The 17,460-nt window shown below is 43.0% G+C and overlaps 1 protein-coding gene across 3 annotated transcripts in view; it reads right to left on the minus strand.

The window, feature by feature from the left end:
• The window catches only part of NT5DC3 (5'-nucleotidase domain containing 3), an 89,062-nt gene that overhangs the window by 65,389 nt on the left and 6,213 nt on the right, over nucleotides 1–17,460 (minus strand). For all 3 annotated transcript variants that reach the window (XM_023257377.2, XM_045062247.1, XM_011284289.4), the window contains exon 2: nucleotides 1,955–2,139. In XM_023257377.2, the coding sequence (XP_023113145.1) occupies nucleotides 1,955–2,139 (185 nt within the window). The remainder of the gene's footprint in view (nucleotides 1–1,954; nucleotides 2,140–17,460) is intronic.

Here is a 17,460-nt window from a genome sequence, read left to right on the forward strand (position 1 = left end):
TCTATTCCATACTAGTCAGACCCCACCCGCATGAACATCTTCAGTCTGGGGACTCGCATGTGAGGGAGATAAACCAGAGCACACACAAAGAAGGGTAACTGAGATGATAAAAGACCAGAAAGGCAGCCAAATGGGAGTGGCTGAAAAAACTCAGAATGACCAGCCTGGAAAGAGAGACATCTTGGCCAGCACAATGGCAGGACTACAGAACACGTAGCCCAGTAGATTAAACACCATCCTAGCAGATAAATCAGGTACAGAACATGGGTTCTCCTGATCTAGGTTTCTAGATTTCGCACACCTACCAGTCTGCCCACCCCAGCCCACCTTTGCTGACAAACTCCTTCCGGGGTCCCGGAAGTATAACCTTCTTTGTTGTTCTCCTAATTCCCTCAAGCAGAGAAGGTTGTCCCAACATCCTCTACGCATCCCTAGCTCTTTGTTCAGACGCACGGAGACGCCTCCAGGAGGTGGCCGCATAATTCCTCTGCTTACACGACTGCCTCCCCGCTACAGTGCTGGTCCCCATATGCTACTCATCCTCACGCCCCCTGCTTCTACCACAGGGCCTGGCACAGAGGGGGTACTTAGTAAAGGCTGAAGGAATGTGTGAAGGAATAAAAGAGAAGAGATGGATGGTGAAAGCTGTCTGAAGGCAGAATTGTTCGACCCGCCAAATCAGAAGTGCCCCCTGCAGAAAGGCACCCCGGTCTGAGACAGACCCTGGAGCTGCACTTCTCGGGGGCGTTCTGGGGGTTCTCAAAGGGCACTAGGACCTGCTGACCTCTGAGGATGCTTCTCACTCAGGTTCCTGAAATAGATACTCAAAGTGGACTACAGAAAAGCATGTCGGGTTCTGAGTGTTTCTTTTTGCCTTCCTTACTATAAGGTCTCAACAACACTATGCACCAGAAGACAGTCACATGTTCTTTATATAAGAACAACTCAAGGCAGGAATGCCTGGGTGGCTCAGCTGGTTGAGTTTCCGGCTCTTGATTTCAGCTCAGGTCACGATCTCAGGGTTCATGGGATTGAGCCTCCACATTGGGCTCCATGCTGACTGTGGAGCCTGCTTGGAATATTCTCTCTCTCTCTCTCTCTCTCTCTCTCTCTCTCTCTCTCTTTCTTTCTCCCTCCCTCCCTCCCTCTCTGCCCCTCCCATGCTTGTTCTCTCTCTCTTTCTCAAAAATAAATAAATTAACTAAAATAAATAAAATAAAATAAAACAAAACAGAACAGAACAACTCCAGTCAGTGATGAGGTTAAAATATTGCCTATTATTTGAAGGATTTCTTTTAACCAGAGCTCAGCAGGCTGCCGGTTCATCAGCTCTGGGAGAAACTCCGTCACCACTCGGTGAGAAATGAGAGCACGGAGTCTGTAGCCCAATCTCCGCTAACGCATAACTTGAAAATCTTTCATTAAAGAGACATCCAGAGATTTAAAAAAAAAAAAAAAAAGCAACTATTTTCTGGTACAAAGTTCCAGTGATGGGAGATAAACAAGTTCTGGAGATCTATTACACAGCACAGCACCATATTGCTAAAACATCTGCTGAGAGGGTAGATCTTATTTTAAGTGCACACGCGCACGCAAATAACAATAATAATAATGAAGGGGGCAGGAGGAAACTTTGGGAGGTGACAGATGGTTTATGACCTTGGTGGTGGTGATGGCTTCACAAGCATACACTATGCCCAAACTCATCAAGTTATATACATTAGGTGTGTACAGCTTTTTGTACGTCAATCATACCTCAAAAAAAGTGGTTTGGAAAAAAAACCAACAGGCTTCTGGATAGAGTCATTTGGAAGGGAACAAAATCTACTCATGCATTCAACAACAATTTACTAAGTGATGTCTGTGTGCCAGGCACAGGGCCAGATCCGCTCACGGCTGCTCTCCAACGTCTAAGAGAAGGAGGAGGGAGACCACAACGTCCCTGTGCTCTTACCCGGTGTTCATTGATGAGAAGGTCCCGCGCGGCATTAAATATCAGCGTGTGGAGGTGCTTTGAGTAAAACACCAGGGTATAATCGTAATCAAAGCCATAGATTTCAATGTCCGACAGGCTCATCTCATTGTTTGAGAAAATGGCATCTGGATTCAACAAGTTGTTCATAATTGAAGGCACCAAGTCTAGAAGTAAAGAAAAAATGTATATTATATCATGTGATAAATAAAGGTTAGTAGGATTCCTCAGTGAGTCAACCAAAGTGCAAGCATGAGAAGCCAGTCGCAAAGGACTGCATGTGGGATGATTCCATTCATCTGAAATGTCTAGAATAGGCGAGTCAAACGGAGAGACTGCTAACGCGTGTAGAATCTCCTTTTGGGGTGATGAAAATGTTCTCCAATTGGTGATGAGTGATGGCCAGATGGCTGTTGTGAACTGAAAGCCACCAAATGGGAGACCTTCAAGTGGGTGAATGGTACAGTATGTCAATAGTACCTCGGGCGCCTGGGTGGCCCAGTCGGTTAAGCGTCTGACTCTTGGTTTGGACTCAGATCATGATCTCAGTTTTGTGAGTTCAAGCCCACATCAGACTCTGTACTGACAGCAGGAAGCCTGCCTGGGATCCTCTGTCTCCCTCGCTCTCTGCCCCTCCCCAACTCGCACTGACTCTGACTCTCTCAAGATAAATAAATAAATAAACTTTAAAAATAGTATCTCAATAAAACTTTATTTAAAGAGAATCTTTGGGGGCACCTGGGTGGCTCAGTCGGTTGAGTGTCCAACCCTTGATCTCGGCTCAGGTCATGATCTCACAGTCATGAGATCAAGCCCCACACCGGGCTCTGCACTAGGAGCATAGAGCCTGTTTAGGATTCTTTCTCTCCCTCTCTCTCTGCCCCACTCTCTGCTTGCGCACAGGTGCACACTCTCTCAAAAATAAAATAATACAAAAAGGAATCTTTGTTTCAGTATCACAAGAAGATTTGTTTCATTTAAAAAAGAACATATACTAGTTACAGATTTCGGAAGATGGAGAAACACTTAGATAATTAAATTTAAATATCACACATCATCTCCTCACCCAGAAGAAAACTACTAACATTTAATGCATTGGTCGCAATACTGTTTCATGGATGTGTTTTACGCAGTTGGCCTCACAGTGTACGTATAGCTTCATGTGCTCTGCCCACTGTGTTCTCCCATCACCACCAACAGGTGCATGTGTGAAATAAACTATCACAACATCATCCTTCTGTCTCCTCTCTGCACTGCCCAAAGTGTCACATCATTTTCAAGAAGTTATAAAAGAAGTCTAAAGATACCATCTTTGCATTTGATTTTTACTTTCATGGAACACAGTTAAGAGTTCATAATTTTTCATTTTCCACCCATAATGACAGTAAGAATAAAACGACAGAGGGAGGCATCTCCCAATTATTAGAGGAGTCGGAAGATGCATTGACAGAGAGTAGCCCCCTAGAGCCTAATCATGACGGATGAACTGATCACAGAGGTGAAATCTCAGACTGTGGGTCTTCAACCACCGTATCCTCGACGAAATCAGGATTAAAGACTGTACGGTAGATTTCCAAAAACAAAAAGGAAATATGATATTCAGTTAGTCCTTCCATGGCAAGAACCCCATCATGCAACATTCTGTGACAAGAACACAGACCACTCTATCCTCCTGAAAGGATATGTGACTGTATTCTTTCACCTTTTATGATGGTTGCACACCAAAACGGCTCACAAGTGGGCAAATGCTGAGAGCAGGTGACTTTTTGGGAGACAGGTACAAATTTCTAACACATGCACACAAAACTCAAACCGTCCATATCTGACTGCTCTTTACATTACTGAGGACAGTCTCTCGACTCCACTACAGGGGTTAATATTTATTAAGCACCTACTATATGCTACGTGCTATCACAGCACTTTATATTATCTCATTTAATCCTTACAGCAATCTAATGGAGCAAATACTGTATTATCCCAATTTTATATATGAGGACCTTTGAGCACAGAAATTACGTAATCTGCTGAAGTATACGCAGTACTCTGAATGGCAGAGCCGAGATTTGAACCCAGCAAGTCTGGCTCCAGAATCTGTGCTCCTAACTCTCTTCCCCGGGGTTACAGGAATCAACAAGCATTTGAGAAGGGTACACTTCACCCTAAGTAATCCTTCGTCACTTTCGTGCTCGCCAGAGTCTACACTGCTCCCCCCGCCCCCTTCCCTCTGCTCATTTCTTTGTGGCTAGGAATGGCCCATGTTACCCACTTTCATTCTAAGGGGCCACCTGAAATACTCAGCAGGTACTGCTTTCACAGGGTGGGTGGCAGCTGCAATGAGGAGACCAGGCTAGCCACTGCGAGGTATTCTGAGCATCTGAGGAGGCTCCTCACGGCTTTACGGCTTGGATCCCTTTGGGAATCTAATAGAAACCACAGAATCCTCTCCCCAGAGAAATGCACATTCGGATTTTGCAGAAAACCTCAGGGAGGCTCACCCCCTGAAGCCTATTCACGGTCACCAGGTAAGCTGTCATGTTACACTAACTTAAAACTAAGCCTTTACGTTCCGACACGGAACACCCAACAGAGGCAAATGCGCGACTAAGTGAATGAATTTATGAACACAGGCACCTATCTCTCTCCCACTGACAACCTAGGTATGGCTGAGTCTACCAAAACTCCAAACTGTCAAGAGGCACCGAGTCCCTTTTATTACTTTTCTTTTGTCAAAAATCAATGAGACATTCACCTTGGCTTTCTTTTGCAAATTTAGACACTTGTTACTGAGGGCAGTAAACAAGGCAGTGACATTTAAAAAAATAAAACAAACGCGAAGGTAGACCGTTCACAAGAGCTAGTCCCGGGACAGGGAGAAGCCAGCAGTCCCAAGCTCTTTGGCACGTAACACCACAGATCTTCTGGCCTTACGTGGTCAATGGGCCACTGCGGACGATGCTATTTTCTGACTGTGACCACATGGCACTATCCACAGTAAGTAACGCAGGATCACTTACAGAGTGACCAACGGCTCTGCTTTCACACATGATCCTTCCATGGGAAGTTCTAACAGCCTGTTTAAATTAGAAGTTCATGTTTAGAAAGGGTTGGCAATAAAGTCTCTCTCCCTTTCTACAACCTGAGAAGAAAACGTGAAGCCGTCAAGGAACCCTGCCGGGATGCAAAGTCACTACCAGCACATCTCCAAAGGCTGCCCAGGCGTGTCCCGCTGGAGGGAAAGCCCAAAGTGTATTAATCACATGAACGTCGTCACCAAAAAGCTCAGATGTTTAATCTGTCATCACTCAAAATAAACACGAGGAACACGGGAAGCTTAAAAGGGATTTCAACGCCCCGTAAAACCACTTCAAAAACGTGCTGAGAAGAAACACAAGTAATTACAAGGCAAAAGGAAAGAATGCCAAACACTCACAAAAAGACAAACAATCTGTCTAAACTGTAGACTCTAGAGTATAAATGGAAGAAGGGCCCTTGACTAGTCACCTCTGTACTTTCCCAAAACAGAAACAAGACTGGGTACCAATTTAGAAAGTGAATTCCTTTTGTACCGAATGGATGATGACAGCAAGACTATACAGTTAGTACAAAGAAATAGAGAGACAGCTCTATTACTCTGTCCAAAGCTCTGACGACAGCCTGGTTCCAAGGCAGACACCTGGGCTAGAACACGGAGGGCAACGGAGGCCCCACTAGACTTTGCGTGACTGAGAAGGAATTTGGGTACAGCTGTCTATAGGAAGCCACAGACTGGGGCTCATGCAGCATAACCTAGCCTAAGCTGCCTAACACAGCTACTACTCCTCAGCTGCGTTTCTTTGGGAAATCAGCCCTCCCCAACTGTTATGGCCTGTGTGGCCTCAGTGAGATTCCACTCCCGACTCCAGGAGGAGAGCACATGACCCAGACCTGGCCAAACAGCACCTGAATTCCCCACCAACATGAATTCGTTTGGAGAAGGCTTAGGACCCCCTCTGGCCAATCATCATCATACTTTCCCTATAGCCAAAGTGTACCAATAAGTTCCAATCAGGAAAATTTCTGGATTTAGAAGGGAATTTCACAGAAGAGGCATTCTTTTCTTCCAAACTTGGATCTAAAAGGATATCAAATGAGATGGGTGGGGCCATCACTAAGAACCTTTAAAAAGGCCAGTGGGGGAGAGGGGAGCCCTGGGTGGCCCAGTCAGTTAAGCAACCAACTCTTGATCTCAGCTCAGATCTTGATCTCAGGGTCAGGAGCTCAAGCCCTGCATTGGGCTCAGAGCTGGGCGTGAGGCCTACTTTAAAAAAAAAGAAAAAAAAAGCCAGTAGGGAAGAAAGCAAGGTCAAGAGACAAAGCTAATACTACCTCTGGATTTTCCAATTGCACAAACCCATAAAATTTCCTTTAAAAATGGTTTGTTTGGTTTTTTTTTGCTTAAGCTAAATCCGTTTGAGCTGGATGTTTTATTGCTTGCAGTCAAAAGATCCTAACTAGGGGCGCCTGAGTGGCTCAGTCGGTTAAGCATCCGACTTCAGCTCAGGTCATGATCTCACGGTTCATGGGTTCAAGCCCCACATCAGGCTCCGTGCTGATCACTCAGAGCCCGGAACCTGCTTCAGTTTCTATGTCTCCCTCACTCTCTGCCCCTCCCCTGCTCACGCTCTGTCTCTGCCTCTCTAAAAAATAAATAAAACATTAAAAAAAAAAAAAAGATCCTAACTAAAAGTTCATTTCAAGCATATTCAGCCACTCAAAATTCTTACTGCCTACAAATGTTAACATTTTAACTCAGTATTAAATGCATTCCCCGTTTAGACTCCAAAGCATCATTGCAATCTTAAATTCTCATTCATATGCCCAACTTTCAGCAAGACGGGTAATCTACCATTACTCTGTTCTCCAGAATATGCTGTAGTTGAGTACCAACTTGAATTAAATTCACCTAGAATATTCTCTCTTTTTCTAACTACATAAACACTGGCTAACTATAATAAAAGAATGTCAGATAAGATTTTCCTTTATACTGTGCTGCAAAACAAACACCAGGTGAGTCAAAGAATTAAAGCTCTTAAAAAAATGTTTAAAAGGTGTGAAAGCTAGATTACTATTTACCTCATCTTTCCAAATATAAAAGCAGTAACAATAAATCACAAATGGAAAACATCCACAGATTTACAATCTAAACATGTGTATCCAAAAATAGCACAAACAATAATTTGAGGGAAAAGGTTATATTAAACAGAAATTTAAAGGTAAAAAGCAAAAATATGAATATGCTAAATATTGAAAAACAAATCCATGGATGCCTGGGTGGCTCAGTTGGTTAAGCCTCCAACTCTTGGTATCAGTTCAGGTCTTGATGTCAGGGTCATGAGTTCAAGCCCCACACTGGGCTCCACATGAAGCCTATATAAAAAGAAAAAAAAAAAAATCCAATAAAAAAGATAAAGGGGATGCGCCTGGGTGGCTCAGTCGGTTAAGCATCCAACTCTTTGTTTCAGCTCAGGTCATGATCTCAGGGTTCCATGGGATGGAGCCCTCCATCAGCTCCACGCTGACAGCACATAGCCTCCTTGGGATTCTCATTCTTTCTCTCTCTCTCTCTCTCTCTCTCTCTCTCTCTCTCTCTCTCTCACTGTCTCTCTGTCTCCAAATAAAGAAAAAAAAGATAAAGCATCAGAGATTTCCTCCATAAGAGAGGAAATTAAATGGCTAATAAATGTAAATGTTCAACCATTCTAATCATAAACAAAATTAAAAGTTAACTCTCGGGGCCCCTGGGTGGCTCAGTCGGTTGAGCATCCGACTTCAGCTCAGGTCACGATCTCACGGTTCGTGAGTTCGAGCCCCGCGTCAGGCTCTGGGCTGATGGCTCAGAGCCTGGAGCCTACTTCTGATTCTGTGTCTCGCTCTCTCTCTGCCCCTCCCCCATTCATGCTCTGTCTCTCTCTGTCTCAAAAATAAACACTAAAAAAAAAATTTTTTTTAAAAGTTAACTCTCTCTGAAAGATGAGTTAGAAATGGTTTTACTGTACTTCATTTACTCTTTTTCTATAAGAAGCATGTGTTACTTGGCTCAGGAATAAAAGATACCATTTTCCTCCCATCAGATTGCACCAATGTTTTTGTTGCTTTTGTTATTTTTGTATGTGAACTCTTTGTGGGGGGGGGGGGTCCATTCTTGTTTTTTGAGGGTTTTGTTTTGAATGTTTATTTATTTTTGAGAGAGAGAGTGCGAACAGGGGAGGGGCAGAGAGAGAAGGAGACAGAGAATCCAAAGCAGGCTCCAGGCTATGAGCTGTCAGCACAGAGCCCAATGTGGGGCTCGAACCCACGAACCTCGAGATCATGACCTGAGCCGAAGTTGGATGCTTAACCGACTGGACCACCCAGGTGCCCCTCTTGTTTTGTCTTTAATGACAGAGCAGAGCTGGTGCTGGTGCTGACACTGGGCAGCCTCACTCCTGGCTATTTAGGAGTGTAAGTCAATTCAAACTTTCTAGAAAGCTTTCTAGAAATGCTTTCTAGAAAACATTCATACCCTTTGACCTACTATTTCTCCTTCTGGGAATCTATGTTAAGGAAATGTTCAGAAATGTGGATAAAGACTTAAACATACAAAGATTTCATTACAGTGCTATTAATAAAGCATACCCCGGGGAAAAATACGCTCCATTTGGAAGCTCAAACATACATCTCAAATACTTGAACCAAAACACGTTAATGAGAATAGGATCAAAGAGAAAAGCTGAAGTGCACTTGAAAATTCTTGAAGTTCAATTTTTGGACAATGCAAACCACAATCCAAAGACATAAAGATGCCATTTTTCTTTAACTAATTAGGATTTTTCGTTTTGGTATAAGCCCTACACTTCAAACTATTCTCCCAGAAGAAAAAAGAAAAAAAAAAAAAAAAAGAACATTCAGATCTGAAGTCCCAAAGAAGAAAAAGAAGGTAAGGGGGACAAAAGGAGAAGGAAGCAACTTTTTTTCTTAGAGGTGACAAAAAACAGGGAAAGTCTACATTCCCCCACATACCACCACTCAGCTTTCTGTGAACCTTCCCAGGGCTCAATGGGCCAACAAGGAATCCTCGTGGCGAATAATCACGCGCATTTGCTTCTCTCCAGGCCCCAGATGAAGGTGCACAGACCTCACTTAACATAGTTATAATCCCTGCCTTACAAAGAAGGAAAATAAGATGGAACTAAAGTAACAGCTCAAGGTCATATTTCTTTGTAATATACATCTATGCTCCTAAATCAACAAAAGAGCAGATTTAAAGTATTTGTTTTTCTCTAAATGGACCAAATCTCTACTTGAGGTTAGATTTCATCATATTCGTACACTTAATGAATATTCACAAATATTCAAAATATTTTATTAATTATTTCATACTTCTTTAACATGGCTTCAAATTCTCTTTTAAAAGTTCGTGGGGGGGCGCCTGGGTGGCGCAGTCGGTTAAGCGTCTGACTTCAGCCAGGTCACGATCTCGCGGTCCGTGAGTTCGAGCCCCGCGTCAGGCTCTGGGCTGATGGCTCAGAGCCTGGAGCCTGTTTCCCATTCTGTGTCACCCTCTCTCTCTGCCCCTCCCCCGTTCATGCTCTGTCTCTCTCTGTCCCAAAAATAAATAAACGTTGGAAAAAAAAAATTAAAAAAATAAATAAATAAAAATAAAAAAATAAATAAATAAAAGTTCATGGGGAGCCTGGGTGACTAAATCAGGTGAGCTCTTTGTTTCGGCTCAGGTCACCACCTCACGGTTCATGGGTTCGAGCCCCATGTCAGGCTCTGTGCTGACAGTGCACAGCCTGCTTGCAGTTCTCTCTCTCTCTCTCTCTCTCTCTCTCTCTCTCTCTCTCTCTCTTTCTCTGCCCCTCCCCCCCTCAAAAATAAATAAATAAACTTAAAAAAAAAAGTTCACATGTTGGGGCACCTGTGTGGCTCAGTCGATTGAGCATCTGACTCTTGATTTTGGCTCAGGTCACGATCCCAGGGTCATGGGATCAAGCCCTGTGTGGGATTCTGTGCTGAGCGTGGAGCCTGCTTGGGATTCTCTCTCTCTCTTCCTCTGCGCCTCTCCTCCACTCACTCTTTAAATTAAATAAATGAATAAATAAATAACCTTGCATGTTATAAACAACAAGATTTCCAAATTTCTTTTAAAAGGATACATATAGGGGGTGCCTGGGTGGCTCAGTTGGTTAAGTGTCTGACTCTTGGTTTCGGCTCAAGTCGTGATCTCACAGTTTGTGGGTTCGAGCCCCATATCGGCTCTGTCCTGACAGTGCAGAGCCTGCTGGGGATTCTCTCTCCCCTCTCTCTCTGCCCTACCCCATTCACACAGTCTTTCTCTCTTTCTCTCTCAAAAATAAATAAACTGTAAAAAAAAAAATTAAAAATTAATTAAAGGATACATATAGAGAGGTGCCTGGGTGGCTCAGTTGGTTGAGTGTCAGACTTCAGCTCAGACCATGATGTTATGGTTTGTGGGTTCAAGCCCCGTGTCAGGCTCTGTGCTGACAACCCAAAGCCTGGAGCCTGCTTCAGATTCTGTGTCTCCCTCTCTCTCTGCCCCTCCCTGACTCGCACTCTGTCTCTCAAAATTAAATAAATATTTAAAAAAAAATTTTAAGGATACATATAGATTGAAAATATATGAAAAAAAGGTATAGGGACTTTTTGTGTCTATGTTGAAGCAGGAGTCACATCCCCCTTCCACTGTCTCTACCCCAAGTGAGCTCAAGGTTCTGAACCCAAACTGTAAAGCTTTTAATGTTTCATCTGCAACTGGCAAGTGAAATGATAAGGAAAAGACAATCACCTGAGATGATTTTCTCTTGGCAAACTTCACCAGTTACGACTTCCTCCTGTCAAGTAAGGCTTGGGCAAAGGCAGTCGGTTCTACTGACACCTGTCTGAAAACCGTGAGTGGGTCCTAATGCAACCGATGTGTTAGAGAACAATTTGACCGTAATGCAAATGTCACGCTTATGTTTACAGTTATGTTTAATGCCAACAAACGTGATCTGATGTGGTTCTGACGACTTTTATCCTTTCTGCTAATAAGCAGTTACAGTAAGGGAGCTAAGAGTAGAGCAAACAGTGTGACTTGAAATACAGACGATTCCCAGGAGCGCTATTAGACCTCAGAGATTCAAATACAACTATTTTTAGCCAGAAACTACTTTCTCCAGTATCCCCAGTTTCTCCAATGGCCATTCAATTGTAAATCGCCTTTACTTCTTCAATAGCACATAGATGCAGAGACAAAACCAAGTGACCAATGTATCCTTTTCACCACGAAGGTGAACATTATGGGGTTACCTGTCCAGCGCACCCCAACCCTTAGATAAGAAACGACCGTTCCCCACCTCCAAACACACGAATTCTGTGTTCTTCTGGGATCCCGCGCCACCCCTCCAGCCGTGTTGGGCAGTCCAGGCTAGAGCACCGGATTCACACCGAGCCACACTTCCCGCTCCTGCGGTAGGAACCTGCTTCAAGCCAGGCGAGCCCAGAGTCCTTCTCTTATTTCTTTGTCTTTACTTTATAGTTCTATTGAGGTACAAATGGTGTATAAGAAATCACAGCTTGACAAGGTCTGGCATATGTATACACGTATGAAGCCATCATCCCAATAAAGATAAGAAGCAGATCTAGCATCCCCAAACATTTCCCCTCATCCCTTGAATTCTCCCTTTATCCTTGAGACCATCCCCACGCAACTACTGTTCTATTGTCTTTTTAAGGTTTATTTGTTTTATTTTTTTTTTAATTTTTTTTTCAACTTTTATTTACTTTTGGGACAGAGAGAGACAGAGCATGAACGGGGAGGGGCAGAGAGAGAGGGAGACACAGAATCGGAAACAGGCTCCAGGCTCCGAGCCATCAGCCCAGAGCCTGATGCGGGGCTGGAACTCACGGACCGCGAGATCGTGACCTGGCTGAAGTCGGACGCTTAACCGACTGCGCCACCCAGGCGCCCCAATTTTGTTTTATTTTTGAGAGAGAAAGAGAGAGAAACACACAGGGGAAGGGCAGAGAGAGAGACAGAGAGACAGAGACAGAGAGAGACAGAGACAGAAAGAGAGAGAGAGAGAGAGAGAGAGAGAGAGAGAGAGAGAGAGAGAATCCCAAGCAGGCTCTGCGGTGACAGCACGGAGCCTGATGCGGGATTCAATCTCACGAACAGCGACATCAGGACCTGAGCTGACCACTGAGCCACTGGGGCATCCCTGTTCTATTTTTTATCAGATTCATTTGCATCTTCTAGAGTTTTATACAAAGAAGGTCGCACAGTATGTAGTGTCTTGGTACACTGGTTTTCCCACTTACTCAACCCTCAGGCACGTTTTCAGTAAGCAGTACTGCACACCTACTATGTGCCAGCCACCACACAGGGAACAGTGCGGGGACCCTAAGTGAGTAAGTGATGACGCACGAGCTCTGTAGCGACAGCATCACAGGCAGTGGGGGAGGCCGAGAACCCGCGAGCCGACACGCGAGGCGAAGGGGAACTTAGCCCGGTTGCCCTCTCAGACGAGATGGCAATTCAAAAGTCATTTGTGCTCCATCTACAACTCTAAAAAGCACCTCTCATTTTTCCATCAGTTTAGATATTTCATCCAGGGAAGAGCAATCCATGACAATTACAACTACTCATCTGAATAATTAATAATGCATATGACATTTGCACAACTCCTACCAGAAGTTAAAATAACATCTTTACTACTCAGTAAATAATACCTGCCATTTTGACTGTTCTGTGACAATCTATCATGCTTCCCAACGTTCTAAAAATAAAACCACACAGGACTACATTTGAAACAAAATTACATGTCATAATGGTTTAATGACAACCTAATCTTAAGTCATTTGATAAAATGCACAGTTGGTAGAGTGTGTAACTCTGTCTCAGGGTTGTGAGTTCAAGCCTCACCCCCAGTGTGGAGCCAACTTTAAAAAAAAAAAAAAAAGAACAGGGGTGCCTGGGTGGCTCAGTTGGTTGAACATCTAGCTCTTGATTTTGGCTCAGATCATGATCCCAGCATCATGGGATCAAACCCTGTATCTGCACTGAGCATGGAACCTGCTTGGGATTCATCCTCTCTCTCTTTCTCTCCCCCTCCCCAACTTGTGCACACGCGCACGTGCTTTCTCTCAAATAAAAAAATTAAAAAAAATAAAAAACTGCTCAAAAGAAAAGTATCTGTTTCCTGAGGGAAACTTCTTAGAAAAAGAAAATGTAGCCATATCAAAAGATCAAATACTAGGCAAGCTATCAAGAATTTTTCATTAAAGTATGGAGGAAGTAGAAAGGCAATAATTATCAATGCCTTCTATACCGTCCACTGGGCACTTCCCATTGATTATTTGATTAATGCTCACAAGAACTCCCTAGGGTAAACACTGCGACACCCAGTTTGCAGATGAGAAAGGCTAAATTGGGAAGGTCCAAGGTCATACACTTAGCAAACAATAAAATGTCGGTCAATTGCCTGGCAGACTATTTGGCACATAGCAGGCACTTCATAAATGTCAGTTCCCATCTCCTTTACACATGCATTCGACTCATATTTTTCCTAAACAGCATAATCCCAGAAGCCAGGTCCCCTGACTCTTTCATGGGATCTCTGAGATCAAAACTATTTTTATAATAATGCTTAAACGTGCCAGACAGAATACTGTCGATTAGGACATCCACATCCTAATCCCTAGAATTTGTGGCTATGCTATCTTTACATGACAGAGGGGAATTAAGGTTGTAGATTAAATCGGGCTGCTGATCAGCTGACTTTAAGAGAGAGACTAGGCTAGTTTATCTAGGCGGGCCCTAATCACAAGGGTTAAGTGTAGAAAGGACAGAAGATTCAGCGTCACAGTGATGGAATGTGAAAAAGGCTCCACTGACCACTGCAGGCTTTGAAAATGAAAGGGGCCCTAAACCAAAGAATGCAGGAAGCTTCTAGAAACTGGGAAAGGCAAGAAAACATTCTCTAGAGCCTCTAAAAGGAACAGAGAACTGCCAACACTGATTTTTAAGACACTGGAAAGGTAAAGAGATTCTACATCCCCACCATCCAGTTTAGGAAATAAACCCCTTAAATCTTCACCTGCATTCTCCTCCCGCCAAAGAGGTAACCACCACTCCGACGTTGGTGTTTATCATTCTCCTGCATTTTTTACTTTTAGCACATGCATGTGCCAACACCCTGAATTTAGCCCGGCGAGACCCATTTCAGACTTGTGATCTCCAGAACTATAACTGATTTGTGTCGTTTTAAGTCACTAAATTTGCAGTGATTTGTCAAAGGAGCAGCAAGAATTTTTGCCTTTTTCACTCTTATTTTCTCACCAATTTACAGTGGAGCTTTCCAGAGGCCACACAATGTCTGACAACTCAAGGGACAGAATGCAGAATCCGATCAGAGACCCCAGCCATCACCTACTAATCCAGACACTGCAGAAATCTGCAAGAATGTGAAACTATGACATTCTTCTAAAGTTCTTTTATTTTGGAAAGTAGTCATTTTTCATCGAAAAAGTGTGTCATTTATGTTAGCAGGTAACAGATTTGTTGTTATTTCAAATGAAGTGATAAATACCTATTTTTTTAATCTCTCATTTTTAATTTCTAATATAGCCACTATCAGTGTAATCTATATAAACAGAAAAATTTGGGGACCTTCAATAATTTTAAGTGTGTAAGTCCTGTGAGCAAAACATTTGAAAACTGCTACCCTAGCTATGCCTGCCTTGTTCGCTACTATAAAGTAAGCCACACATAGACGATACTCAAAAAATACTTGTTAAATAAAATGGATACTCAAACAACATTCTGACACTGAGAGTAATCACATTTCTCAAGCAGGTTTTCCTGCTCAAAAGAGAACAAAAACATTCCAGGTGGGCCCAAAGTAATCACAAGAGTTACATCTTGGAGAGTTACGTCTCTAAATACAAATTAAAATTTTATTCTGGTTTATATATCATTATCTCATAAATTCACTTAATAGAAGACAGTTCCCCCAAACCCTAGTAGACTGAAAAAGAGGAGTTTCTCACAGTCAAGGACCAACCCACTAAAGTACAAAAGTGTCTTACCAAGCCTGATCAATCGGCTAACCTCTCTTTCTCACTGCACCATCTTGATTAAAACATGAAGTATGTAACTTCAAAAATAAAAGAAAAAAGAAAACACCACCTTTTTTTCTCCTAGGCACCCGCTAATAATGCATGACAGGCACATAAAAACTTCTAGGGGGAGGTAGTGATCTTCAATCTGCTAAATGCTTTTTTTTTTTCATTCTTTTTTTAATGTGTATTTATCTTTGAGACAGAGAGAGAGAGAGAGAGAGAGAGGGAGAGCGCGCGCAGGAGGGGCAGAAAGAGGGAGACACAGAATCTGAAGCAGGCTCCAGGCTCTGAGCTGTCAGCACAAAGCCCAACGCGGGGAGCCTGCTAAACGCTTTTTTAACAATTGTAGGGGAAAAGGCTTTTTATTCTCTTTTTTTCCTTCATCTAAAATAGAGCTTGTCAAAGTCAGGACCTCGTTGACAGGAAACCTCACAGGAATTAAGCCTGCCTTGGATTCTAGGTGTCCCAACAGAAGCAGCATGCCCCTGGGGCAGGGCTGGCTGCGCCCCTCGCTCTGAACCAGTCTGAACCAGTCGGACAACAGGCGGCTCCCTGTGGTCAGTACCAAATGGTTCACTTCCAACGGGGTATCGGGAATCGACAAGCTAGACTGAATGCAAAGAGCTTCCAAAGTAATGAAGTCAAGGGGAGGGGCAGCGATGATGCATGATCACCATCTTCATATTTAAACAGCTATCATATGGGAGAGGAATTAGAATGACTCTGTGTGACTCAAACCCTCCAAAATAAAATTGGCAGGCTTGTGCTCATATGGCAAACTCAAGCAGATGCCAGATGGCCACTAATAAGTGCTATGGAAAAACGAATCCTTCTTCCAGCAAAGGGCTGGATAGATTCTAAGACCTCGAAGGGTCTCTCTGCTTCTCTTCTAATTTAGGAATTTCTTTCCTACCTGAAAAATGTGGAAATTATTACATGGCATGTTTCCCCCTGAAATCTTCTTGCTACTTCTTCCCATGGCCACAGGATCATCAATATCTTACAGCAAAATAAAATGAGACATTTAAAAAGTACATCTGACCATTTTTAAGATACACGGAAAGGTAAAAAGATACTACATCCCCATCATCCAGTTTAGGAAATAAACCCCTTAAATCTTCACCTGCATTCTCCTCCCACCAAAGAGGGTAACCACCACCCTGACTTTGGTGTCCATCATTCTCCTGCATTTTTGACTTTTAGCACATGCATGCGTATCACTATAGGTGATCTATGGTATCTTTTATGTGTTTTCAAGCCTTTAAAAATTAGTATACATGTAGGGGCGCCTGGGTGTCTCAGTTGGTTAAGCGTCCAACTTTGGCTCAGGTCATGATCTCAAGGTCCGTAAGTTCGAGCCCCGTGTTGGGCTCTGTGCTGACAGCTCAGAGCCTGGAGCCTGCTTCAGATTCTGTGTCTCCCTCCCTCTCTCTGCTCCTCCCCTGCTCGCACTCTGTCTCTCTCAAAAATAAATAAACATTAAAATTTTTTTTAAAAATTAGTATACATCTGCAACTTGTTTGGTTTTTTTCATATATACATACACATACACACACACACACACACACACACACACACACACACACACTCGGTGTTGTTTTTACAAGAGTCATCCATGTTGGCATATAGGCACAAGTCTTATTCAGGAGACAACATACATTTTCTGTAAGTGTTTTGGGCTGCACCCATGGACCATACATTCTGTTCCAACTGCTGAACTCTAATGCCCTAGCACAAAACAAGCCCCCAAAAGTATGGATATGAATGGGTATAACTGTGTTCCAATACAATGTAATACATGAAAATAGCAAGCAAGATCTGGCCCATGAACTATAGTTTGCAGCTCTTCCCATAGTAAACATTATTTTCTTTCGGTGTCACTACAGCATTTGTCTGATATGAACACCTTTTGGGTTTCTTTGGTTATAGCATTTGCCCCAAATCTCTTTTCTCATTCTGTTAATTTCAACCTTTCTTTGTTGGTGAATCTCTTATAACAGCATCCAGCTAGAATTTGTTTCTTTTATCTGATCTGACAATCTTTTCGTCTGAGTTGATCATGATTACTGACATATCTGGAATTATTCCTACTACCACATTTTATGATATCTCTTGCTTTTTGTCTGTTTCTTTTACCTCTTCTCTCCTACTCTCTTTTCAACTTATTTTTATATTGTCAATACTTATTTAGATTCACTCACATGTCAACCAATACCTTTGCTTTCCATTTGGGACTGAGTTGAAGGTCTAGCCATCCAGGCAGAGTTTCCATTTGCATCTATCAGGAATCCCAGGACATTATCACCTTGGGACCACTTTTAGTTAACTTCTCAGTTTGATTAACA

Source organism: Felis catus, chromosome B4, assembly GCF_018350175.1.
Source record: "Felis catus isolate Fca126 chromosome B4, F.catus_Fca126_mat1.0, whole genome shotgun sequence".
In the NCBI taxonomy this organism is placed as follows: domain Eukaryota; kingdom Metazoa; phylum Chordata; class Mammalia; order Carnivora; family Felidae; genus Felis; species Felis catus.